The 27,716-nt window shown below is 39.1% G+C and overlaps 1 protein-coding gene across 3 annotated transcripts in view; it reads left to right on the top strand.

Annotated features, from left to right (window-relative positions):
- TBCE (tubulin folding cofactor E) overlaps positions 1-27,190 on the top strand; it is a 52,071-nt gene extending 24,881 nt beyond the window's left edge. Inside the window, exons 1-17 of one of the 3 annotated variants that reach the window (XM_032102276.1) lie at positions 242-278; positions 515-648; positions 3,420-3,504; positions 12,153-12,341; positions 13,394-13,482; positions 14,169-14,268; positions 16,031-16,133; positions 20,738-20,814; positions 21,062-21,157; positions 21,776-21,840; positions 21,925-21,989; positions 22,452-22,604; positions 23,342-23,495; positions 23,978-24,046; positions 25,086-25,145; positions 26,484-26,575; positions 26,824-27,190. In XM_032102276.1, the coding sequence (XP_031958167.1) occupies positions 549-648; positions 3,420-3,504; positions 12,153-12,341; positions 13,394-13,482; positions 14,169-14,268; positions 16,031-16,133; positions 20,738-20,814; positions 21,062-21,157; positions 21,776-21,840; positions 21,925-21,989; positions 22,452-22,604; positions 23,342-23,495; positions 23,978-24,046; positions 25,086-25,145; positions 26,484-26,575; positions 26,824-26,916 (1,590 nt within the window). In that variant the 5' untranslated portion in view covers positions 242-278; positions 515-548 and the 3' untranslated portion in view covers positions 26,917-27,190. Of the gene's footprint in view, positions 1-241; positions 279-514; positions 649-3,419; positions 3,505-7,319; positions 7,419-12,152; positions 12,342-13,393; positions 13,483-14,168; positions 14,269-16,030; positions 16,134-20,737; positions 20,815-21,061; positions 21,158-21,775; positions 21,841-21,924; positions 21,990-22,451; positions 22,605-23,341; positions 23,496-23,977; positions 24,047-25,085; positions 25,146-26,483; positions 26,576-26,823 lie in introns of those variants that run through there. The other 2 variants (XM_032102275.1, XM_032102277.1) reach the window with 2 other exon arrangements.
- The last annotated feature ends 526 nt before the right edge of the window (positions 27,191-27,716 follow it).

Genomic DNA, 27,716 nt, shown 5'->3' with positions numbered 1-27,716 from the left:
TCTGGGAGCTGTAGTCCAGGGCCGGCAAGCCCATGCGGCTGGCTACCCTCGACGAACTGCACTACCCAGAAAGCTCTACGGCGGCGACGCCCCGGGTCGGTTTGCCCCCGAAGGCGGTGACCTGAGTACGGTAGAAGGCGGGGGTGGGCCAATAGCAAGCCAGGGCAGGGCGGCCCCGGGGCTCGCGGCCAATAGGAGGGCGCCGGGAGCGCCGGCGGGGCGGGCGGCGGGTGCCGGGCGGGGCAGGGCGGAAGTGGGGCGGCGGCGCGGCCCCTCCGGTGCGTGAGCTGCGCCCCGCGGCCCCGCGCGTGTGGGGGCTGAGGCTGAGGCTGAGAGCAGCGCCAGAGGAGGCTGCTCCGGGAGCAGGCAGCGGGGCGGGGTGTGCCAGCGGCAAGGGGTAGTGCTGGGAGGGAGCCCGGCGTGTAGCCGGCCGGCAAAAGAGCAGCTCAAGGTAGGGGCGTTGTGAGAGCAGCGGCTTGCGCGTGTGTTAAGGGCCTTTCTCCTGTCCCTGCAGGTCTGGGAGCAGCACGGACTCCAGCTGTCCCGGGATGGCTGCTGGGGTGCCTCCCGATGCGCTGGGTCGGCGGGTCTCCTGTGGCACCGACTATGGGACTGTGCGCTATGTGGGCAGCGTGTCTCGTACAGCAGGTAAGCGCCACAAAAGTAATAATCTTCACATTTTATGGTTGTTCTCGAGGTTCTACTCGTGTTCTTCTTAATTAAATAACCCAAATATTGCCAAATAGAGCGAGGCAATTTACAATTTGATTTTTCCTCATTGTTCTTGTGTTAGTATGTCAATTTCTAATCTATGTGGGTTTTGGGGTTTTTTTAAGAAGTCAGAGTTGTCAAAAGGAGTGTAAGAAGTACTTTACAGTCTTTTCCTTGATCTCTCTGCTGGCATAGTCAGGGAAGGTAAGAGGCAGCAGCAGCAGATCACCAGACCAAGTACTCCTTCGATAACATACTATACTGGGTTCGCGTGACAAGGTTCTGATAGCAGCAAGGGCTACAGTGGTGGCATCTGTGAGAAGATGGCAGAAGCTTTCTCTGTGTCCAACAGAGCCAATGCCAACAGGCTCCAGGACAGACCTGCTGCTGGCCAAGGCTGAGCCCATCAGCAATGGTAATTACACCTCAGTGAAACCATCTTTAAGAAGGGGAAGGAATAGAGACTCATTATACAGAAGTAACTGTGGCCAGAGAAGAGCTGAGTGAGAATATGTGAGAGGAACAGCCCTGCAGACACCAACATCAATAAAGAAGGAAGGGAAAGAGCTCCACACTCCAGAGAGGAGATTCCCCTGCAGACCTACTGAGACAGGCTGTTTCCTGGCAGCCCATGGGGATCAATAGGGGTGCAGAGATCCACCTGCAGCCCATGGAGGAGTCACACAGGTAGATGCCTGAAAGGAAGTGGTGACTCTAGGGGAAGCCCACACCAGAGCAGGCCCCTGATAGGTCTTGTGACCCTGTGGGGAACTCATGCTGGAGCAGCCTTTTCCTGAAGGACTATACCCCATGAAAAAAGGGTTCCACACTGGAGCAGTTCCAAAGGAAGTATACTGTAGCCCATAGGGAGGATTTATGTTGGACAAGTCTATGGAGGACTGTCTTCTATGGGAGAAACCCCACGCTGGAGCACAGGAAGGACTCCTCTCTTTGAGGAGGAAGCAGCAGAAGTAAGGTGTGATGAACTGACTGTAACCCCCATTCTCCATCTCCCTGCACCACTGGTGGGGAGGAGGTAGAGCCCAGGAAGGAGTGAGAGCTTGGGTGGGGGTATTTTTAAGATTTGTTTTACTTCTTTTTATTCTACTTTGGTTTTGATTGGTAATAAATTCAATTACTTTCCCCATGTCAAATCTGTTTTGCCCATGACAGTAATTAGTGAGTCATCTCTACCTGTCCTAACCTCAACTTTTGTTACATTTTTTCTCCCCTCTCCAGTTGAGGAGGGGAGTGACAGAGTGGCTTTGGGTAGGCACCTGATATCTAGCCAGGGTCAACCCACTATAGATATTCAAACTTATGGAAAGATTGCTGGTGCTTGGAAGAAGACTAGCCCTGCACACAGTTCTAGAAGAGGCAAGAAGGATAACCAGGAACTGTAGACTCATTAGCCTCACTTCAGTTTCTGGAAAGATCTGTAGCATGTTTCCTTGGAATCCATTTCCAAGCCTGTGAAGGACAATAGTAGTTGGGAGTATTTGGTACCTGTAAATAAGAACAAATTGTGCTTCACAAGTGTAATTACTTTCTATGATGATATGACTGTGAATGTGGATAAAGGGAGAACAAAGGATGTAATATTCCTTGACTTTGATAAGTCTTTTAATAGTGTCTCCATAAAGAATCTTATTTGGAAGCTGAAGAAATACAAGATAGGTGAATGGACTGTTAAGTGAGTTGAAAGTTGTCAAGTAGAAATGTAATTAGTTGATATCAGGTAACGAGTGAGTACTACAAAAGTAAATGCTGGGGTCTGTATTGTTTCACATATTTGCCAGTGACTTGAGTGAGGAACAGTGTTCACCCTCAAATGGCTGCTGTGATACAAGTTAGAATTGCAATCCAGATCAAGCTTTATGAACTTTAGGTTTGAATCCAAAAGATTCAAGAAGGATAAATTTCCACATCTAGTATAGGCCAGGAAGTACTAGTAACTCAGAGTCTGTTGTAAAGGACTTGGGAATTAAGTTGGATACTGTTATGAATATGAGCCAGCAGTGATCTCGTGTAACAAGCAAAGATACATGTTGCACTAGGTTACTTTAGAGTGAAGTGATGAACATGGCCGGCAAGTTAAAGGAAGTTGTTATCCCTCTCTGGGGGCAGGGGGTCTTAACAAGGTTACACTTGGAGTAATGTATCTGGCATGGGACCATTTCAGTTCAAGAGGGATGCCGATGAACTTGAGAGGATCTCAAAGATCTGCTCCTCTCTTGAGGAGTCTTGGAGGACTGCCAGAGTGATTAAGGGCACAGACCATACGTGTGTTGTGAAGACATTGAGGGATCTGGGCTTGGTTAATGTGGTGAAGAGGAAAAAAAGTGACATCCAATGGCTTCCTGCAGCTGTTTGACAGGTGGTTACAATGATGGCAGAGCCTAGCTCTTCTTACTAGTACTAGATTATGTAATAAAGGACAACAGCCACAGCAGGAAAATCTTTTCCATTACAGAAGTGATGCAGCACTGGAATATGCTCGCCAGATGTCTTGGAATCTTTCACTCCTTGGAAATTTTCAAGGTCTGGCTAGGTAACAGATTACCTGACTGACTGGTCTTAGTGCTGGTGATAATCTCCTGCTTTGAGAGAGAAGATTAGGCTAGGTGAACTGCAGAGGTTCTTTCCAGCCGTGATTTCTATGGATATAATGCCCTAAATTTGAAAACGTATCTACCATTTTTTTCCAGGAATTTGGCTGGGCGTGGAATGGGATGATCCTCAGAGGGGAAAGCATGATGGCAGCTATGAAGGAACACAGTATTTTAAGTGCAGGTGAGTTGATTCACAGCATTGGCATGTCATGCGTGGTGATGGAATGGTCAGGGGAAAAGGCCCTTTGGCGATTTTTAGGGCAAACCCTTCTGTTATCAGTTGGCCAGTATTAAAAAGATTTCTGATTTTAAAAAGAATTCTGAGTACTCTGACTACCTAATCTGTAGAGGCTCTTGCATTGATATCAATCCAGTTACAGGTACTGGAATATAGTAAATACTTAGAAAATGCAAGTCATGTTTTCAGAGGTATGTTATAAAATGAGACTTTTGGATGTTAGTAATATTACGGTTAGTAGGTTTTAGACCCTTTAGTTAGGAAATCAATAGTTTCTACTGATCTTCATTAGGTAATTCTGAACTGAAATATTGGTCCGTATTTAACTGTCTCAAATACAGTTTAGATTTGAATTTAAGATGGCTTGCATGTATCTTGTTAAGGGAAAATACCAATTTCCTGTTAATGATTTGGGTTATATTTGTATCACTAAGGAATCGTTGAATATGTTCACTGCATTTAGTACATGCAAAACATGGTGCAGCTGTGTGGAGTTTTTAAGTATATGCATGCATTACTTCTAAGTGTAAAGATTTGAGCACTTAACAAGTTTGAAACTGCAGAATACAGGACTCCAGGGTGGATATTAACTGCAGCAAGTTGTTGATTTCTATGCCAGGAGACATGCAACAGCTAAAAGTTTGTAAGTTAAATAGTAACTGGATGAATTAATAGAAGAAAGTCATCAACAACTCTTAATTACTGCAGACTGCTAGCTCAGTAAGTTCCTGAGCATTGATGTGGTGAAGGAGGAGAGAAGAAAATCTATTCTTTAGAAAAATAAGTAAAGAAGAAAATGCTCCCCTGTGGGGACTGGATATTTTTTCCCTTGTATCTAATAATAATAGAACAAGGCTTGAGGAGGCTAAACTCACTTAATACAAGAAAAAAATTCAACATTGTTGGATTTTTCGTTTCAGCTAAATAATTGGAAATGATGGTTTTAGAGCAACCATGTCTCTTAAATTAATATATTAGTGGAAGTTGCTTCCTAAATGCTTTGAATGTAATTGAAACAGTTTCCAAGTTGAAGCTAGCTATGTTCTGCTGTAGGAGAAAAAGATAGAAATAATTGGCTGACCATTCCAAATCTCTCTGGACAGAAAAAGCAACTGAACACTTCATGAATGTTTTTCAGAAACTTGACTGCTTTACATTTGTGCATATATGATATTTACATACATGTGTATAGACTCTTGGGTTTTTAGCAGCCACTAGTGTGCTTCCAGAAGATGAGATCTCAGATAGTAATCTCAATTATTGATATAAAAATCAATGTTTTGAGTGAAGCTCAATACCCATAACAAATGTAAATGTCTTGGTCTTTAAACATGTCATTCTTACAATACCCGTTCTTTGTACTCTGCTTTTTTCCAATCAGAAAAGGTCCTTCTGGAGTCTAAGAGAATACACAGTTCTAGCAGTCCACCATGACACACAGACATAAATTCCTGTGCTCAGGCACATTTGTAGTTCTTGTACTGACTGTGAAGATGTAGGCAAACTTAAGTAAAAATAGTTACCTTATTTTAGCGAAAAAGAACGCTAAAAAACAAAACCCTCCCACAACTTAAAACATCACCTCTTTACTACTACTGATTAGGAGGGAGTAATGTTTCTTTGTAGATGTATATACACATTTTAAAAAAATATATATATACTTTTCACCTTACACCTTATCATGAGTATCCTTTGCCTACTTTGCTCCCTCCTTGAATTCTGATAAGCAGAAGCTGCTGATCAAGTAGGTTGTACTGTAAACAAATGCAATGAAAGAACGTTTTAGAATTATTTTTAAGGCAATTTGGAAACTAACTGCTTTAAAAAATGCATCCTTCAGAGTGACATTTGAAAATAAGATCATAAGAGCAAAATAAAGCTGATTTTGAGGTTCTCATTACCAGAGAATCTTCTTTCTAGTCCTTACTTGGAACAGTAGGTCTGCTTACAGCTCTGTGTGATCTCTATAGTAAGTTTTTTGAAAACATGACCTAAACTTTTATGTTTCATGGCAGTAAGTTTATCTGGGTCATATATTGTGTGGTGATAATTGAACTTCTTAAGAATATGAATACCAAGGAACAAAACAGCCATACTTCAAATTACGCTGACATCATGAGCCATGTTCATCAACCCTGTATCAGCTAGAAATGGCAATGCACAATCTAGTGGTATTTTTGTGGGGCTTTTTTTCCATGGTAATAGGATCTTGTTTCTTAATAACTGAGGAAGCTACTATTTTTGCTGTCACTAGTATATAATGTAATTAAATTATACTCTACAGTCCTTCAAGAGAAATGAGGAGTAATCAAGCCTTAAAACAGTGTTAAAATTTGTATACACCTTTTGAAACATGAATATGCTTTCCAATAGGTTCTTGTCCCACAGGCCCATTCACACAATTGTATGCAGGTGCTCCCCTGGGAAATGCGGGTTACAAGCACACCCCTCCTCCCCTGGGAATGCCAGTGCCTTAGCCCCACACAATTCCTGAAGGATGCATGGGTGCTCCAGCTGCTGCATCCTTGCACTGCTTCCTGCAATTTGTTAATGCACCTGCTGGTAGAGAGCACCTCCGAGGCCACACGAGCACGCTGAGATGTGGGGCACGTGTTGCTCCTCACGATGTCGTCCTTGCTGGGCCCAGGCTCACCTCAGCATCTGACCATGAGGCAGCTCTGTGTGGTGTAGGCAGAGATGTGCTGCTGCTGGGGTAACTTTTGACAGCATCAAGCCAGGTTTTGACTGCTGCTCTGGTGTACCTCTTCTTTCTCCTCACAGTTACAGATGTTCTATAACTGTTCTGTTCTGTTCAGGCTTCTTTTATGCTTCCTGTCAAGTGGAGTGTCCCCCCCTGCCCCTATTAATCTGGCAGAAGGGTCATCTTCCTCATTAGCCCTCCTGTTCAGTCAGTTTTGGGTATTCCAGTCACTCAGAGCATTTACATAGGCACTGCTATTTTAGCAGCTGGTTTTATCCCTGCTGTTTTGCTGGGAAAGATGTGTGGATCCTCCAGCAGTAAGCGGGCATACTTCCCTGCTTATATCACAAGATAGGCATAACATTCTGCTGTTATCACAGCAATTACACACATTTAATCACACATTTAGGGTACTTTTAGTTATAGTTCTTTCTCTGCTAGAGAATATTTTGTTCTTCCCAGATCACTTTCCAGAGGAATCCTGATATTTCAATAGATCTTGTGAAGTATTGACCATATTGAAATTTAATCCCTTTTCACAAGTTTGAGTTTCACAGCAGGCCAGAGAAATGGAAGAAAGTATAGTAAAGCTTGTTTCTGTGATGTTTTCCGCCTGCCAGAATTGCAGTTGCTGCCCAGATCTTTGTGGTGTTTTTTTCCCCCTTTGTGTTGTTTTCTTCTGATGGGAACTTGGACTTCCGTGTATTTGTGTAGTCCTGAAATGCTGAATCATCCATGGCACCAGTTTTTTCCTCTTCATTGAGTTTTATAATTTGTGTATAGACAGCAGCTGTGACCAATTGTATGTTACTGTTTCGGAATTTTATTTTCCTGCCCAAAAGAATCATAGAACTGTTTAGCTTGGGAAAGACCTTTAAGATCATTAAGTCCATCAACTTAGCACCACCACCATGTTCACCATTAAACCATGTCCTCAAGTGCTATGACCACATGTTTTTTGAACACTTCCAGGGATGATGACTCCACCACTTTCCTGGGCAGTCTGTTCCAATGCTTTACAACCTCTTCTGTGAAGAAAATTTTCCTAATATCTTTCTAAACCTCCCGTGGTGCAACTTGAGGCCATTTCGTCTCATCCTGTCACATGTTACCTGGGAGAAGAGACCAACCTCCACCTGGATATAGCTTCTTTCAGGTTGGTGTAGAAAGTGAAAAAATCCTGCCTGAGCCTCCTTTTCTCCAAGCTAAACATCCTCAGCTACCTCAGTCATTCCTCATAGTACTTGTGCTCCAGACCCTTCACCTGTTTCACTGCTCTTCTCTGGACTTGCTCCAGCACATCAGTGTCCTTGCTGTAATGAGGAGCCCAGAACTGAACACAACATTTAAAGTGTGGCCTCATTGTGCTGAGCACAAGGGGGACAATCACTGCCCTAGTTCTGCATGGGGATGTTGTGACCGCAGTGCAGGATGCAGCACTTTGCCTTGTTGAACTTCATTCAATTGGTCTTGGCCCATCAATCCAGCTGGACAGGGATCTGTCCAGATCCCTCTGCAGAACCTTCCTGCCTTCCAGCAGGTCAACACTCCCACCCTGCTCAGTGTCATCTATGAACTTGCTGAGGGTGCACTGGATGCCCTTGTCCAGGTCATTGATGAAGATGTTAAACAGAACTGGTCCCAACACTGAGCCTTGGGGAACTCCACTGGTTATGAGCCGCCAGCTGGATGTGACTCCATTCACCACCACTCTCTGGGCACAGCCATCCAGCCAGTCTTCTACTCAGCAAAGAGTACACCCATCCACACACATCACAGGAAGCCACTTTTTCAGGAGAGTGCTCTGGGAAACAGAGTTTAAGCTTTACTAAAATCTAGGTAGACAACATCCACAGCTCTTTCTTCATCCATTAAGCAGGCCCCCTGGTCACAGGAGTAGGTCAGGTTGGTCAAGCAGGAGCTGCCTTTCATAAAATCATGCTGGCTGGGCCTGATCCCTTGGTTGTCAGGGATGCATGATGACATTCAAGATGATCTGCTCCATGAGAGATTTGTTTATATTAGATTAGGCTATTTTTTCTTCAGGGATGACAGATTTACCTCTGGGAATATCTACCTACAGCACAAACTCTTCAAATACAGGAGAAATGTCAATATCATTTTAGTGTCCATGAAAAAAAAGTGATTTCCATTTTGCAAAGGCAGAATGCATTCTTAAGATTCCTGAGAGGGTTTCAGTTAAGAAGTTTTGTCCATCAGAAACTCATGCTCTTTGCTGCCAATAGAACTGTGTTAAACAAAAGGTTGTCCCTAACCACTGCTCTAACATGTGCTGTGCACCAGCAGTACCTTAAGATAGCATCTAAAACCTCAGATGTCTTTCTTTCCTTGTTTTGTGGAAGCTCAGAGTCAAGTTTCATGTCTGTTTAGCTAAGGTAAACTTTCAAGAACTTGATGTACTTGCTTGTGTTTGCAAAGCTTCTTCTGTTCAGTCAGGAATTTAATACACCATGGCAGGTTAGTGCTAGGTGTCATTTATAAGCATTATTTGGTGCCATGGCCTGTTCTAAAACTTGAAGGATTTTCTTTACTGCAGTGTGTAGGTTCTTCTAATGGAAGTTTTGTCTGTTGAACGCTTTCCCCTAGAAGGAAGAGATCTGTTCAGGGCCTCTGTAGAAAAGACGTGCATGGGTTCAAACAGCTCCATTTTATGACACCTTATGAGCCTTGTAGTGCATTTACTCCAGTCATGATGATAATTGCCTGGAGTGATCATTGCAAACAGACGGTACTGGGCAAAGAAGCCCTTTGATCCATGTTTGCTGCCAAGGCTGATAAAGCTGACCTCTCTCTCTGTGGCTCAGAAGCTTCTGCAGTCAGACAGCTCAAGTGTGTAACTGTTGTGATTTGTGTACTCCTGCATTATTCTTCAGTACTTTCAGAGAAGTGTGTGTGTGATATTTCCCTAGCATATGAAGAGCCATCGTGTACCTGTAATGATGAGCACTGCCATGACTTTGTTTTACATCAGCAAAGAATGATGCCAAATTTCCTCCTTAATCAGTGGAAGCTGACGGCTAATCTAAATTTTAATGAATGTCCTTGAAGTGCCCTGGGCATGCCAGCAGATGGGTTGTATGCTTCAGGCTACTGAATCATGAATAGGAAGTGTCCTACAAGATGACTTTTGAGATTGGGGTTAACCTCTCTATTCTAAAAGTCAGTAGGAAATGTCAGTATTAACTAGAGCCAGCCGCTTGCCAGAGCCCCACTTGGACATATTCCACATTTTCTGCTTTTACCACTTTATTTCCACACAGTGTTTTGTTCTGTTGCAAGACAATTTCCATACATGAGAACAAAATCCTTATTCTCAGACTTCTGGGTGTTCAGCTTAAGTCAGGTTGATTAGTAATCCATAGGTTCTTCCATCTCATGATATGCATGCTGGATGACTCTTTGGATTAGGATTTATCTGTTTCGTTCCCATTTATGGAGACTGGTGGCTAATAGGTGTGTTTTTGCATTAGTCCAGGTGCCGTACATGATTTGTTTGCTATGTACATACAGCTTGTACAGTTCATATGCCCTAGTAGGAAATTTAATACAGGCAGCATGTTTTAGGGAAAATGAGTTACAGTGACCTCTCTCCTTGAATACACAATAATTTTGCCTGAAAGTAGGTTCCTATTGCACTTTCCTTTCCTGTCCTTTGTGGCAGTTCCTGAAAAAGTAGATCAAATAAATAGACTGGAACTGAAAAAGAAGTTTAGGCTGTGGAATTGATTTAAATATACATTAGATAACTCATATTAGCATGCAGAGTAATGGGAAATGATAGCAACAGGAGAGAGAAAACCTATGATCTTGTGATCAAGACAAAAAGAGAAGGGTCTTGAGAGATAAATACACTAACATTTTCCTGTAGCTTTAAATGACAAGGGGCAAGGTAGTTCCTCTGCTTTTTTTTTTTCCTAAGGAAAGAACTGTTTCCTGCACAGAAAATGAGGAAGGAGATGCCAGTAGAAGTGCTGACCTTAGAGGACAGAAATGGGCTTAGGAATGGATATGGTGATGGAGAGGCTCAAAGGTCTTGGCTATGCCAGCTCTAAATGGTATGACAGGAGGGATGCAGATGTGAGGTTCTAGATTAGCTCTGGCCAGAGGGTTGAGGACAGCAGAACTATTGAGTGCAGGGGCATGGTGATGACAAAATGGGGAGAATCGAGGTGATAGGAAATTGGACAGTTGTTAGAATAAACTTACAGCGGGACCTAGGGTGAATTACAGATAGACAGGAGAACAAGGATTTTTTTCCAGAGCCCCAAGTAGAATCCTGTACTATCTGCCAGATGTGAAGCTGTTTGACTTAATTAAATGCAGAAGCGATACATTTGCAGGCAAGAGATGTTCTAGTTCAGGTCATAAAAAGGCAATCTACTGTTTTAAGAAGAGGTATTAAGAAAGAATCACATCATTTTTATGTTTGAGGAAGTTCAATATTTAAATCAATCAAGTGCAAGCTATGAAGAATTTCAAAGGAATGGGAGAAAAGACTGGATTAAAAATGTATTGAAAATGCTTATCAAACATGAAAAGTACATACCAGGTTGACATTCTTTAAGAGTTTACTGTTCTGCTTCTTTGCAATCATTGCACTCTAAACTTAGTCACTACAAAACTAGACTGAAAATATTTTGAAAGTAAATAGTATCTAGTTTCTACTTAGGTCCTTCTTTAGGATATGAGAGTAGAAACATTAATGAATGAAATTGGCACAGGAAATTTCCAGCACTGATTTTTTAGCAAAAATGCAAATGTATGGTGCCCAAGCTATTCCATCTACTTGTAATAGGTCCATAGGATTCAGGGCCTTTGTTACTGGCTTTTTCTATGAGAATTTTGAACTTTGTAGCATTGGTGGTTTATATTATGGTTTGCTAATTAGCTACGTGATGCTTACATGCTGTTTTGAGAAGTTTTATTTACGTAAGTGGTATCTTCCTCTTGGGTTCTTTCCTACCAAAGCCTGTCATCTTCTCAGCTTGATGGCACACAGGTAATCATAGCTTCCAACTTTCTTCCTGCTGTTTTCTGGCTGATGCTCCTATCAGATCCTGATCTGCTTGGTGATACCATTCCTATAACTTTTCTCTGCTAGTTCACCCTGGATACTGTGTTTCCTCACTAACTTTGATAGAAAATGTCAAAGCAATTGCATGGCAAGAAACTGTCAAGGAACAAAGTGTTTTCAGTGCTCAAGAAAAAACAAGAAACTTCATAGGACTGTGTTGAACATACATTATTAGTGGGATATTTCTGTTGAATATTCAAAATTGTTACTAAGTTGGTATCAGGATTTTTGAAAGTTTGAGTTTGTGTAAGCGTTCTGAGTGCTACAATCTGTATGTTGTGCCAGTTGTGTGAATTGAAGGACAAGGTTGCTTTCTCTTAGAATTACAAGTGAATTATGCAAGATAAATACAATGTAGCAATCACTATTCTGAGTATTCCTTAGGCTTTGGTAAGACTCCAGGCACATTTATTGTATGATTTAGGTTACTTTGTGTCTATCCGTAGGTAGAACCTTCTTTTTCTGGAGAACCTGAGTTCGTAATGAGTTTGGAAGTAACAGAGCAGTTATTTTTAATAATGGCACTGACACTGTAATTTTGATGTGTAAGTACATTTTGGAGAGCTAGTGCTCCAGTTGTCATGGTATCTCACAATGTGAATTTGTATCAAGTACTATCAAAGATACTTTGAAAGTCTTACTTGGCTTGCTGGGAGCAGCGATGTTTACAATTAGCCTGTAGAATTGCCTTTTCACTGCTTTGGTTCTCAGTATTTTTTTTTTAAGGTAGTAATTAATTAGTCATTGTTATGATAATGTTTCATATTTCAACTTTTCCTGGCTGCTCTATTCTAGGCATCCTAAAGGAGGATCATTCATCCGGCCAAACAAGGCAAATTTTGGAGTAGATTTTCTTACTGCAGTAAAGGATCGGTATGGATTGAAAGATAAGCAAGATGTTCAGTATGGGACAGGGAATACAGTAGTATTTGGAACAAAGACTGTGGAATTTGTTGGCATGGATTCTGTTGCAGAACAGCAAAGGCAAGTGTAATATATGAAAATCTAAGATACATTATTAGTGATTGATTAGTCAGGTAGTATTTCAACTGTAAGGATTTGACTGCTGTGCATATAAAATTGTTACGTGTCTAAAAGCAAGCCAGACTGCACTATGGTGGAAGAGACAGAAAATCTTCCGATTGTGGCTTTGTAATTCACATGTTTTACAAATAGGAACTGGGATTATGTCATGTTTGAGTGCTCACAATCCTCATTCTGGTTTCATAAAGTAGCAGGTGATGATATCCAGTGAGAAATGAGAGACAAATTATCATGGTATTGGCAGTCATCATACACATGCATGGTCTTTTTTAAATAGGGGTATTTTTATGTTTTCTTAATAGCGTACAGGTTTTTTTAATCTTTTTTTACTCATATCACTAATGACTTTGTAACCAAGAGCGGAAAAGCACAAAGCCACTGTACTGCTAGTGAAGAAGTTTTTCAATCAGTTCATGTCATGTTCATGTACCTGGAAGGGTAAGAAAGGAACTAACTTAATGACGTGTAATAAATTGCAGTTCTAATGGCCTCCGGCAGTAGGGATGTATTAGTTCAGTAGGTGGCAGTCTCCTTCTGAGCTGATATTCCACAACTATTCTCCTTATCTCCCAGAACATACTAAGCACTCAAAAATACTTTTGATAAGTGATACAAAGAATGCCCAAATAACTCTGAACCTCTTGCAAAAAGTGTTGCAAGAAACCTTTTTAACTTGGAACCTCTAATTAAATTCCAATAAAGCTATATTTAATCTGTTTTATCACTCTTTATTTCAGTTGGATGAGGGTTTTTTTGGGGGGTGTAGGAACTGTAGTTCAACCAGACTTTGTACTAGTGATGTAAAGGCAAAAAATAGAGATGTGTCTGTTTTCGAGTGCGAATAACGCTGCAGTGTAGTAATCTGCACATTGCTAATTCCAAAGGAGAGATATACGTGAAAAGGATGTTATGTAGTTGTAACAACCAGGCATTTATGTAACATTCTTATTTCTGTTTGAAGATTACTTAACAAAATGTTCTTTCTTGTGTAGACAACTGAACAAACTGGTGGATATCTCGGTGCGTGAGTGTGCAGTGAGCCATGCTGGTCAGGAAGAGGAAATCAGCAGAACGTGTGCCAGTATCCTTTTTTGCCATATTACATGATACCACAAATAAAGTACATACTTTAGCATTCCAAGTGTTCACTTCAATGAATGATACTTGTATCCTTTTATTAAAAAAAAAAAAAAAATTAAAAGTGAAGTTTATATTTAGAAGTTTAATGCAATGTTAAGAAGTTAAAAAGCCAGGCGCCCACAGTTTTTGAGAGGAAATACAAATTGTGGAAAAAAATAGAAGTATAGTCATAGGTTGCTACTGTGACTGCAGTTTCAGAAGACTCCAGCAGTGGGTTTTTTAAAAATTCTCTAGAATAGACAACCCTGTAGAAATAGAACTGATACATTCTGTAGACACCAGAGGTTTCCAATATGTAACAAATAATGTGTTTAGTACACTGCATGTAGTGGCAGTGTTACAAGACTACAAAGCAGTTATTATTCGTTAATTTATAAGGACTTATAAGGACTGAGTTCCTGTCAGTATAGAAATTAATCGATTTGAGGATTTGTATAGTTAAGCCCTTTTATAAAACTATAAGCCATTTCCATATCACAAATCAAAATAAAATTTGCTGTAACTGAGCAGTAACATCCCTTAGTATAATCTATTTCTTTTTGATTCAAAATCAAACCCTAATTCTAATTCTGAAAAAAAGAAATTCAATTTTGAGATAAGTTTCTTCTTCTTAACAAGAAATTTCAGACATGAGGCATATAAACCTATCAAAAAATCTGATATCATCTTGGGAGACAGTAGTAGCTATTGCTTCTCGAGTTCAAAATCTGGAAACACTTAATGTCAGGTATAAATATTCATATTGGGTTTCTCTTCCTTTGGGGTAGGGGCAAAACCCAAGAGGATCAGGGTTCGGCTTTCAAAATGTAACTGGATACAAGAAGACTCATTCTAATGGGAGTTAAGTTTTTAAACACTTCTTTTGGTTTTTTAAATCTTGTTCTTCATAAATTCCTGTGTGGGCTATATTTTTCTGACATCTGTATTCAGGAAAAGACTAGAACCCTAGGAGTTCAGCTTCTGTGTAAAACTAGGTTCTGGAGAACATTTTCTTCCAAGTTTTAAAACTCTGTGTTTTACTTTTGTTGATACATTCTGGCTGCTCAGGCAGATCTGTACTTAGGAGCCCCCTTTTGTTTAACCAACCGTGTCTTGACACTAAACTTAATTATCCATAATGTTTTAACCAAACCATAATTATCCCAAAACCTAGTCTATTTCTGTCCTAAAATGATGCTGGTAAGAAACTGATAAGATCATGGTGATAGATCTTGGGAAAATCTCTTGTACAATGATGACATTGGAAAAAGAAGGAGGATGTTGTTAAATAAAGCAGCAATTCTATCGAAACAAGAAAATTCACAAAATAGTTTCAAAATAAAGAACATTTCTAGGAGACACCTATCCACTGTAACTGGCACATGCCACAGTAATTTTCTGTGTGAAATATCACAATGGATTAGGTAGCAGCCTAAATCACCAGGGTTTTTATTTATTCTTATCGTTAATGTGACAAAAATATATTTTTAAAACAGTTGAAGGTGTTCCATTTTCTTCAATATTTAGCACTGAACAGCTGTTTGCAACCTGGGTGCTATTTGTAAATCTATCTTTGCCTAGAGCATATAATGATTTATTGTTATCAGCGTGCATGAGAATACAGAGGATTTATTTTAATTCACCCAGAATAATTTTTTCAGTTTTTCATTGTTAAGAAGTGTACTCTAGACTGAAGGGGTTTCAGAAGTTATTAGTGAAAAAAATGGAAAACAAAATGAGATTGATTCTGGAATCTGATGCTTCTAACTACAAACTGACAGAGTCTGAATCAGTTTTTTGTTGGTTTGACCTTCTGTTTGCTTTAAAAAATAAAGAAGGTAAATCTGTTACTGATTTTCTTTTTGTGCATGGAATGTTGGAAGAAGAATAAAAGTGGTTAACCATCCACCAGTTCTCTATGTGGAAATTTTACCCATAATTATGGAACTATAAACTACATTGACAGATTTTTATGAGAATATGCAGGTAGATTATGCCTTAGGAAAGAAATAAAAACTTCTCTTTTGGGGTGAATAATGAAAACTGATTTGAAGACTGCAGATTTGAGAATCTTTATCATTTCTTCTTTGTAGTGATACTTAACTACTGAGAATGGATTTTACATACCTTTGTTTTACTGAGGTCTGGATAGTCATATAGGCTCTTCATTTTCAGTCAGCACTAAAGAGTTTAAGCCCAAGCTCTGGCTTTGTTTCATTTAATATTAATGAAAATCATTCTTTTAATGTTCAAAATTTAGTGAAAGAGAAAGAAGCCACAGGTTAATAAATACGCATTCTCAAATAAATATACATTCCTGAAGCAGGAAAGTAAATTAGGAAAGAGTATGTTTGAATATATTTTTTATTATATTTTAAAATATGTGACATCTTGGCAGTGATTTTAATTTTGGGGGAGTGTAATTTTTTTTTCTTTAATATGTAATTCCAAACTAATGACTTAAATAAATGTGATTATTCATCATGCAAATAATTATTCTTTTTACACAGTGAAAACAAAATGAGATTTCCATCTACATCAACTTTTATATCCAGTGGATTTTCAAACTTGAAGATTCTGGCACTTAATCAAACTGGAATAACATGGACAGAGGTAATAACCTTTCCTGATTTTCAAAAAAATTTAATATCATGAGGTTTCTGAGGCAAGGAAAGCACAATAAACATTTGTGCACTATATTTTTCTTCTGAAATCGAATCATCCTTTGAAAAGGAGCTGTGGGGTAACTATTAGTAGCATATTAACTAATGTACGTCCTACATAATAAAGGAAGTAATATTGGCATGGGAGTCTAATAAGAAACATTTTACTTCATCTACATCTGTAAATTGCTAAATCAAAATAAAGCAGTTGGAGTATAATATAGCTTTGTGTCCCCAAATTTGTCTAAGTGAACACTTTTTGGTTCCTTGTAGCTGTTGAAGGTTTACCTGTACTTTTATGCATGCAATAGAACAAATGCAAATGGAAAGAAAATACTTCCTTACGATGAGAAATTCTTGTTTTGGCATCACTTTGCATCAGCAGGAGACTGGATTAGTATCTTTGACCATATTGATGGTTCTTGAACTACATGATGCCTGGTTACTGGCAGCACAGAGCAGAGGAAAAGCAAAGTTCTGACTTGTTTCAGGCACTGAAACATGCACACATTTAAATGACTCTCCCCTGCTATGACGTCTTATTAGCAATGCAGTCCTGTTGGCAACTATATTTAGCAGTGGGCCTTGTTTCAGATATGGGGCTTAGGAAGTGCATCTCAGCAGTGTCACGTTACTTATAATGGCTTCTAAATTCCAGACTATTATTTGGATTTCTAAGGGTCAGATTTTATAGTACTGCATTGTAAAATCGCATGACTTTTCAGATTTTGGCTGCCAGCTGCCATCCAGTAAAAGAGCACTTAACAAAACTGGGGCTTGGGTAGAAAGAATCTTCTTTATCTCTTGTCTTACAGGAGGGGTAGAGGAAGGTCACTGCTGTGTTTTTGTTTAGTGTCCATTCACTGTGCTCTTAAAACTGCCTGTGGGATTTATGGCAGGACAGTTGATAATCCTTCCATAGTAGCAGCAATATGAATGGTGAAGGGAATGGAAGAATTCAGTGGCTACAAACACTTTAAATGTCATCTAGTGCTCATCAGAGTAAATCTGTGCATTGTGGTGTTTAAAATGTTGGCAGCTGCCAGCACCTGTCCTCCATCCCTCCAAGGGGTGACAGAAAGGCTGGTTGGAGCCATGGCTGCAGGCAGATTAGAGTTCTCCAGGGGTAACTAAATTGCAGTGAGAAAGCCCCAGCTTAGTCAGAGCAATTTAAAATGATGCAGCTTTTGCATTTGTTTTTGAAACTCTCCTTTAGCTGATGATTCATCATTGGCCATAAAGACCTCTTTGGTCCCAAAATCTGTTTTATAAATTTGTTCCAATTCATTCCCTGTAAGTTGGGAGACGTAAGCCTGTGCTGGAAAGTGGTGTTCCGAGGCAGCCAAACAAAAGGGGAAAAATAAAGGGATGTACCTGACGTTAGTACTCTGGGAACAAACCACTTGAAAATGTCACTGCTTAAGCTCTGAGGGGAGTTACTTGAAAAGTCAACTTTTAAATAGAAAATAATAATGAATATAATCCAAGCAAGTGAGAAATACACTGATTGTCAATGGGAATATAAGCAAAATTCTTAGGAATGTTTTAATTAAAATTAAAACAATCTAATGGTGAACAGCATTTCAAAATTACTTGCTGTTATTTGTAAGAATATATGGCATTGGGATAGTTATACTTGGATTTTTAAAAATTTGTTCCTCTTTTTTGAAGTATTTTTCACAGGAGAGGGACATGCTTAACTGTTATGCGATAATACAAAGCTCCACATTCACATGCCTTGAGCATCAGTTTTCAAAAAGAATTCTTTCATTGGTATATTATTGGTACATATCTAAATACTTCTGAGAATATTAGTATATAGGTAAAAGAGCTTATTACTCTATAATTGTTGATTGATTGTTCAAAACCTAACATATAACTTTCAAGGGGGAAAAATGTCCTGTAAAATAACTTAAAGTCAGCAGCCATTGGCTTAGAAATTTAATTAATGCATTTGAGTGTAATGAATTCATATTTATGGCTCCAAACCCTTTTTTCTTATTCAGCATTTAAATCATAATGTTATATTTGTCGTTCTGTTTTCAAACTAAGATTTTATATTTATAATATAATCTACTATTATACAGGGTAAAAGAAAAATCTGGGTTAGAACAGAAGTTCAGGATCATGCTTCTGACACTAGCAAGTAGCAGCAGGTAGTTGGGAAAAATTCTAGGCAAAGGGTAAGCACATGGTAAGAGCTTCTTAGAAAGTAATCTGGAATTGTGTGGCTTTGTGAGTTCATGAGTATATACCTCTATTTAATTAATATTTCTGGATTTTTTGTTTCGTGATTTATCTAACTGTATTAAGAACCCATTTGAAAATTTTGCTATACATATTGTTTAACATCAATTTAACCTTTTTTGGGTTCTGATATTGCTGCCTGATAATTTCATTTTGTAAGTCCCAATGTTTTATATGAAAGTAACTGAGAACTGCTATCCTCTGTTTCATGGCTTTAATTCTTGTTTAGCTTCTTTGTGCCTTTCCCAAGTATATTCTTTGCTTCCTGGGATAAACAGACTAAAAATATAGGAACATAATGGACTTACATGGTGACAATTGTTTCTTGTTCTCATCTTTATTTCTTTGCAATAGCTCTTGCATTTCCATTCTTCTGTTTTTGAGTATCAGTGGCTACTCCTCTGGCTATTTGTTACCTCCCCATCAGCTATCCACAATGAGGCCCCAGTCTTTCCTGAGAGCTGATTCAGTGTCAGATCTGTGAACTTTTGTTTCTGTGGAAGCTGTTTTAAGCAGTAGCCGAAAATTTAGCAATTTGAGTTTCTTAGAATTTGTGCTGTGACCTATCATTTGGCAATTTTTTTGTCATTTGGTCAGCCTATTGAAAAGTCTTCAGATACTTCAGTTTTGTGCAGTTTTTCTATTCCATCCATCCATCCATCCATCCCAATGCAGGGCTATTGTGGGGGAATCTCTGTTACTGAACATGCACCTCATTTCTCTTGACTCTGCAGGTTTCTTGTCATGCTTCTTCATCACCAGTGGATAATTAATTTTGGTCTGTCTTGTTGACATGGGGAAATACTATCAGATTAAAGAGATGAAATATTGGTGTCTCCTGCTCTGGGTTTGGAACAGGAAAAGTTGTTGTATCTGAGTTTGTAAGTCTTTGTGTGTTACAGATATGGCAGCAGGTTGATGTTTCATATTTTTGGGTGTGAAGCAGTTGAGCTCCAATTCATAGGCTGCCTCTTGAGGAGATCTCAGTGTTTACCCTTGGCATGGTGTCTGTTATGAGTCAGTTGTGTAGAGTGCAGCTGGATGGATTCGTGCAGCTGTAACGGGGAGAATGGTGCCGAGGTGAGGGGATGTTTATAGGAGAAGGGGTCAGCTATGCACAAAAGCAATTGAATTGGACTGTCCAGATCTCTGAACTCCACTTCTTGTGGCCTTTGTAACCTCCTGTAAAAACAAGCTTTAGGTGACTGTGCTGTGTATCTGTCTGTCTGTGTTCTTGCATCTCAAAAACTTTGAATCCCCTGGTCAGTTACAATCACATTTTGGAAAGAGTTGGGGGCTCAAAAATAATTTATTATCTACTAATTCCCTTAAAACAGGAATGTAGATGGATAAAAGAGCCCCTGTAAGTTTCCCAACCAGAGAAGGAGTAGCAGGATGAGCTCACACTTGACTCTGGAGAACACACACCAGAAAAAAGACTCAGTGAAAAGAATAATTTGCCACTCACAGGCACAAATTTGTAGAAAAGGCAATCAGTTCCAGTGCTTATGAAACTCCATGTGCTAGAACTGCACAATTTTTGACCCTTTCACAATTGCATACAGAACTATTTTATGCCAGTATTTTATATCGTTTTGTAATAAGTGTTTATTTTTTAAAGTTTTGTTACCTCCTGTAAATACTGGCAAAGAAAAAAACCTGTGTAAAGTAAAATAATATATTTTATGCAATTTCAGGGCATAAGATCTAAAACAAAAGTATCTTTGTTCAATTTGTAGCCCCTTTTGAATTAATTTATTTTCTTCAGAGAACTTGAAAACTTCAGGATATGTTGAATTAATGCAATTCTTGGCCTTTAGTGGATTTATGGGCTGGCACAGTCCTATGACAGAGAAGGCTTCAAGCTCTGATAAATTAAGATATTAAAACATAATCTGTCAGACCTGATGAGATGTGTGTGTTAGCTGGTTCTGGAACTTCTGCACATATATAGAGTTTGTACAGCCATATCCTCACCTCATCATAGGGAAAACCTGGTCCCTCCAACTCACTGAATAAATTAACTCAGTTTCCAGGTCACACAGTCTCAGCTGCGAGGGTGGCCTCAAGCCTGGGACAGTAAGTCCTGTGACTGCAGAACCCCTTTGATGTCATCTGGGCTGGTAGATCCAGGCACAGGAGAGCCATCTGGAAGAAAGGGAAGACTAGGAAATCTTTAATAATTGTTCCTCTGGTTTTGGGAGCTACAGCTTGTTCTGAACACGTTCAGAGCAAATTTGCATGAAGTATAATTTCTGAAATATTTTTTCCCATCTTTTGTTATATTAAATAAAGTTTTGCTCTTAGGTTCTTCTTTGTGCTCAAGGATGGCCAGTACTTGAAGAGTTGTACCTTTCTTCTAATAATATTACAGTTTTGGAAAGGTGAGTGACGTAAGTCAGTCAGTTGTTAGCCACTGATGTACCATGAAATTACTTAGTGCATAAAGTGACAGTCCTGTGACATTTACATCACCACAACAGTAATTGATGCAAACTTCATGTGATGTACTTCAGAACATTTATAAATGTGCACAATTGTGTGCATGCAATTATATACTTAGGAAAATAGTGTTTTCATTGGCCAATAACTTTAAATATTCTATGTTTGGTTTTTTTCCCAATGTATCAGGCCTGATACTGTCCTGCAGACCCTGAAGTTGTTAGACCTTTCAGACAACCAGTTACTGGATGGAAATCAGCTGCATCTAATAGCACAGCTCCCCAGGTAGCTGTAAACAAATTTGCTGGAAATCCTTTGTCCTTGATATTCATCTCCATAGTCCTTGTTGGCTGAAATATGATAGTATTGATGTTGCATGAAAGATTAATGAGATCTTGAAGCAGAGGCATTTTGCCCTCTTGAGGAGAGTAACTGCATTATTTAGTTGAGCTATGTTAATATAATCTTACTTCAGTTGTACAATAACACATTCTTAAGCTGTGTGTTACTAGATTTTCATTATACACTTATGAAATGAATGTGATTTACCACATTTTGCTAATTTGCAGAATTATCATCTTCCACTGTGCACTAAAATAGCCGCCATGATTTTCAATAACCACAAGCTATTTTAAAAAAATCATTTGGAAAATCACACATTTTAAATCCAGGAGTCATTCTGAAAGCTTGAAATTGTTGCACCTACTCACTGAAAATTTTATTCCCTGAGCACTGCTGAAGTCTGGGTACTGTCTGTGAGGCTGCTTTTCATTTGTCAGTGATGCTGCACCACATCAAAAGTTGAAGATCTTTATTAAGAAAAGAAAAAAAAATTAGGTTGTATTTCTTTGTAAAAAACTTCCTGTGCTACATACAGTGATCATTGTATCTATTAAATTTCAGATTAGAACAGCTAATACTTAGAAACACTGGGATATCTTCTATACACTTTCCTGATGCTGGATTTGGTATGTAAAAGAAGTAATTTATTTATAGTTTTAAAATTCTGTTTATTTGAAGTTTTCACTGTTTGCTTGTTACTCTTTTCCTAGGATGCAAGACTAAAATGTTTCCTTCGCTAAAACGCCTTGCAATAAATGACAATAAAATATCACAGGTAGGTTAGATTGTGATGGTTTCACATTTTGTAAATAAATGTATCTTTGTTTAAGAGTAACTTGAAGTTTGCTTTTTTAAACTTTCTTTGATAGTATGTGTAAGATCTGAGATAACTATTGAACACTTTGATTAACACAGAGACATAATTTAAAAATGTAAAAACATTTCTTAATGTGTCAGTTAAACACATTTATGTTATGGCAGCTAGTCATATTCCCTGCTGCTTCATAATCCCTCTCACAGAATTCTAATGGTCTAAAATTCTGACTAATTCCTTGTTTTGGTTTGGGTTTTAATTAAATGTAATGGAGTTCTTAGCTAAATGAACAGGATCCAAGTATTTGGTTCTGATGATCAAAAGAATTTTTCCAGTCATGTTTGTTGTACAGGAAAATTGGTATTGTTCTGAAATGAAGTTATGTTTTATATTTCCTCAAAAGACTCTTCCCTTCCATTTCAGTGGTCATCTATCAATGAGCTTGATAAACTGCCAAGTTTGCGGGCACTGCAGTGTAACAATAACCCCTTCACGGACACAGAGAAGAACCCAGAGACCCTGATACAGCTCATTATTGCCAAGATAAGTCAGTTGGAGGTTTTGAACAACTGTGAGGTATGTGATATTTCAACAAATTGCATGAGTCTGGCAAGCATTAAATCACTGCCTGAGGAATTGTTTTCAGTTTCTTTTAAGATTACTGATTATTTGGGTGCAGGAAAAGTAAAGTGCCAACTAGTCCATCCCTTTGTCAGTGGGGCAGTCAGTAGGGCTACAAGACTGAGCCGACTTTGTGAGCATTGCTAACTCAGTGGGGACTTGGACAAGATGGGTCAATGGTGGTTTTTTCTCAGTGCCTGAGGTGTGTTTAAGTTGCAGGACTGTTAACAAAAACCATACGCTTAAAAAAAAGAAAACATAGAAAAAGCAGCATGGTCTGATCAGTTTCAGTGACAGCAATACCAGCATTTGCCTTCTGCAATAGGAAAATATCATTACCCAAACCAAATCAAACTTTCAGCAAATGTTTATCATAAAGAAGAGCAGAAGCAGCATCTGATCCATTGCTACAAAAATCATCCTTGCATCATCATATACAGCAAAATCTTCGCTTAGGTATTCATTTATGGCTCAGCAAGTACACAGATATAGGGGCTGTAAGACTCTTAATGGCTCTAAAATGTACTGAATATATGGATCAGTCAGCATTTGGAGACATGGTTTTTAAGATTCTTGGTAGCATTAAAACATACTGAACACCAAATAAGACCAAGGAGTCAGTGTCATTGATTAGATTTTGTTCTCTGGGAAGTTACATAATTATATTCTGTGCTGTTCCTGTGTCAGTACAGATCCTTCCTGCTGAAAGAAGAGGAGCAGAGCTTGATTATCGCAAAATATTTGGAAAGGACTGGTTAGAAGCTGGTGGGCATTGGAACCCAGAGAAAAACAAACCACGTGAAGAATTTCTTGCTGCCCATCCCAGATACCCAGCACTTTGTCTTAGTAAGTACAAGCACATTACCATAGCATTTCCTCACTTCTGGCATTGTGGCAGCACAGGTTTGTTCTGTTTTCAATTTCTCTTCCCTTTGGTCATTTTTCCATGTGCTGCTACAGCCTTAGGAAAGCCCATCCATTGGTAGACCTGTGTGCCAATGGGCTTTTGCTCCTGTGGGGTAGCTGCACAGTACTGCACCCTTTGGGGCACTGCTGCCTCAGGAACTCAGGCTCCCTGCCTCGGAGATCCCAGCACCTGTGAGCATCTGCCCTACCAGTACTGCTGGGCAGGCAGTAGCTCCCTCAGCAGTGGGAACGTTAAGCAGCACCCCCATGTCCTGAATGCTGTAGCAGCTGAACAAGGCTCGTGTCTGCGGCACTGCGTGGTGCAGGACCTACCATGTCTGTTCCAAGGGAACTCCTGCCTGGTCCTACACCACAGTGCTCTTAGGTCTTGAGTTTTAGTCTTTGAACTTCTCTTCCAACAGAATATGGAGCACCTGAAGAAGGAGAACTGAAGGGACAGCAGCCTTTGACTCTGAAAAATCAGCTCCTGAGTAAGAGGACAGAAATGGTCAAAATTGTTTCTTCTGCATTTAGAATATTTTATGAGTTTAGTGTCTCCTGGGTGTATATGGAGAACAAAACATTCAAAAGTTCCAGCTTGTAATTGTTTTCTGAACTGTATCAGTGAGTTTGACTGGAACCCTGATTCTGTGTACTCTCTCTCATTTCCCCCCTCAACCCAAACCAAATGATTTTCTCAATTGAGATTTAATGGAGAACAAAGGTAATTGATACTCCATTCTGACAGTGTGAATGGCTTTTTTACAGAAGACATCTCAGGTTTTAATCTCAACAGCTGCACTGTCTTCTGATATTATCTTTTTTATAACTTCTTTAGGACAGACAAGAAAAATATGGGTAGCTTTGATATTTGGGGCCTTCTACATATTTAATCCAGGTTACATCCTGGACTTGCAAATTCATGTTTCCCAGTTGATAGAAGAACTGAAATTTTTTACTCCATGGGCGAAATAGTATTTTAAAGCATTACATTCTAATGCATTTAGGTGGAAGACTAAACAGAACAAGGAATCTTGTTGGCTAGACATAATACAGACCTTATTTTAAAGATAAGTCTTCTAATCTCTGTAAAATAATTAGGCTAATAATGTCCTCAAAAAGTCTTTATATGGTGCTTTTGAGAGGACCAAGAGCCTGTTTTAAACTGAATAAGCAATATCCATTCTTCTGCAGGTTGTTTTTTAAAAATGAAACAGAAATTAAGCATTTTGAGGTAATACTCCTTTTGATCACAAAATACTATCTTTAAGCATTAGGGAGTAACTTCTACCGTAAGTTACCAGAGATTAATAAAAACTTGGTTATTTTAATTTTTTAAAAATTAATTAATTTTTCTGGTAATGACTAAATGCTATCTTAACTGCTCAGATGTGGGCTACATCCTAATTTTTGAGAGATCAGGCTGAGCTAAGGGAAACAACTTGTAATAAAAGCAGACTAGAAACACTGTGCCTCTGCCAGAACAGGGCTTATTGTTCTTTCACTAATGCCTCACCCTTCTTCCTTAAGCTTTGACAATTAAGTGTCCTGAGAAACCCGAACAGAAGCCAGTGGAGAAAAAGCTACCAGGTAAGAAGTCTTGGCTTATGTTCAAGCAGTTGTTTCATAGCTCCTTTTCAAATAACTATATTAAAGAATGGCAGCTGCCTCTGGCTTTGCCAGCTCCTGAAAGCTTTTCCTCTGTCATATAAAGAAATGACAAAGGCAGAAATTGTTTGAAAAAGTCATTATTTTTCTGGCCTTCATACTTACTTTCAGTCCAGCTTGAGGACTGAAAGCTGATGCTTGTCTTATGACCTCTGCTGCTGGTTTCATGATTAATGGGGCTGAGGCAATTAAAGGCCAATTAATGGGGATGAAATCTAGTGGATGTGTTAACCAAGTAACCAGAATGTGAAGTCTTAAGAGGCAACTGCATAGTGTGTAAATCTAGATATTGAGGTCTAGTATCTAATACATGAAGTTAGAAATCTAGTTCTGACCTCTATCGAATTTGTCTTTTGCAGTTTTAGTGCCTGTAGTGAGACTAGAATGAACAAGACCATTCTAACTTAAGCTGATGTTTTGGAAAGATGTGTCAGAATTAAGTCTGAGAGAAAAGACATACTCAAGCTTTATTCTAAAATAAAAATCACATTTATTATCACAAGTTGCATAAAATCAGATAGATACAGCTTTTACAAAAATGTCTGATAGAAAAATATTTGTCTACGTACAATGTGTGGTGTTACAGGAATAACTCACTATTGCTGTGCCTTTAGATAAAGCTTCAAAAGAAGTGAAAGTTCAACCAAAATACTGAGTTTATCTATTGCAAACACAGGTATCGCCTCTGGAACAAACTACATCTACTCATTCAAGCTCCATTACAAAAAATACCCCTTCCTGTAACTGACTTAATAATATAAACAGCTCTGCTGACAATGTGTTTGGGACTAATAACTCAATACCATTCCTAAGAATGTCACTAGTTCCACAGTGCCATTTGCTTACTTGTGCTGGGAAAGCCAATTCCTGGTAATGAAAACTGCAAGGAACAGTTGCCAGATGCAAGCAGTCAGAACCTGGCTGGTGTGTGTCCCAAAGGTCACTTAGTTTAGCATGTAGAAATACAAACTCCAAAAAGGTGAATTATGAAGCTGTAACACTTTAATTTGGTATATGGGATCAAAGCGCTTCAACCGTAGTAGCACATCCTGCGCTATCCACCACAGATTAAACCATTTTCCATTTGATGGTAGCAGATATGGTTTCAGGTACCAAAGACATTATTGCAGTGTTAGAACTGAAGCAGCAATACAGCATTTCACTGTTGCTGTAATCAAGTAAAGTGAAACACTGGTGCTTTGCTACAGGTCAGTGGCAGCAGCATTTTTCTAATAACTTTTCTCTCTCTTCCCTCTACAGAGTCTATGACTATTCAGAAGGTCAAAGGACTCCTGTATCGCCTACTTAAAATTCCTGGTTCAGAACTGAAACTGTCCTATGAAAGTTCTAAAGTGAGTTAAAAATGGGTAGTCAACAACAAAATATTTCATGCTGCTAAAGGTCAACAGCATGTTCTAAAATACTGTCTAAAGAAATTCATTTCACTTGAAGAAGGCTGTCTTCATGCTGTAATGCAGGACCTAATTTCATTCCTGTAATATGACAGATTCTCCCTGACTGCAACTGCCTGATATTTGGTTTACATGAAGGGATTTCAGTTTAAGTCTAATTAGATTTTTTTTTTTCTTTCTTATTCTAGTTGGAAGGAAAAGAAGTTGAACTAGACAATGACTTAAAGCCTTTGCAGTTTTACTCAATAGAAAGTGGAGACTGTGTGTTAGTACGGTGGTAAGAAGGGACTCTCTTGCTGGACTGAAGGAAAAGCTGACACAGGAACTGCAGAAGAGAGACAGACACACGGACAGCCTGTGCCTGAACACACATACAGGTGAATATGAGTTTCACACGTGGCACCAGAGGGCTGTACAATTGTACTTTCAGCTCCTGAACTTGATCGTCAGCCTCCATGAAAACATCTGCTCGTTTGTCTTACTGGAGAGATACCAAATAGTGCTTAAATGCTTCAATTAAATAAAGCTCAAGGTAACCCTTTTGCCAAGATTTTATACTGCCTTCCCCGGCAACGGTGAGCATTTGTTTTACTGAACCGAGTACAGGGTTGTGATCTCTTTGCTTACCAGACAAGATTAGTGCTGCGCTGAGAGGCCACTTGCTCTTTGCTTTCACCTACATCCAATGACTTTCAAGTGAACAAAACCCAGCAGGAATTTTACAAGTATCTACACAGCCTTAGATGATGAAGGTCAAAATCTGACAGACCTCTCTTCTACCCTACAGTGTTAACATACCACAGTATAAATAAATTCTCAGCACACTGCAAGGCATTGCCATTTATTTTACAATCTTTAGCATGCTGTTCCTCAATCTTATTTTACTTTCACTTGTGTAACCTCAGATTCATATCTAGTAACACAGTGAGCTCTCAGAAATCCCTCCTAATCAGGCCAAGTTTGCAGTACTTGAAGATTTGGTATAAGCAAACTTTGAATTTGTTTTTATCTAAAATGACAGTGGCGTAAACAAACTAATCACAAATCCTAACCCCCATTGCTGTCCCTGTCCCTGCACAGA

The sequence above is a fragment of the Corvus moneduloides genome, chromosome 3 (assembly GCF_009650955.1).
Source record: "Corvus moneduloides isolate bCorMon1 chromosome 3, bCorMon1.pri, whole genome shotgun sequence".
Taxonomy (NCBI): domain Eukaryota; kingdom Metazoa; phylum Chordata; class Aves; order Passeriformes; family Corvidae; genus Corvus; species Corvus moneduloides.
The sequence above is the reverse complement of the archived record's forward strand: the minus strand, read 5'-3'. Positions and strand labels throughout refer to the sequence as shown.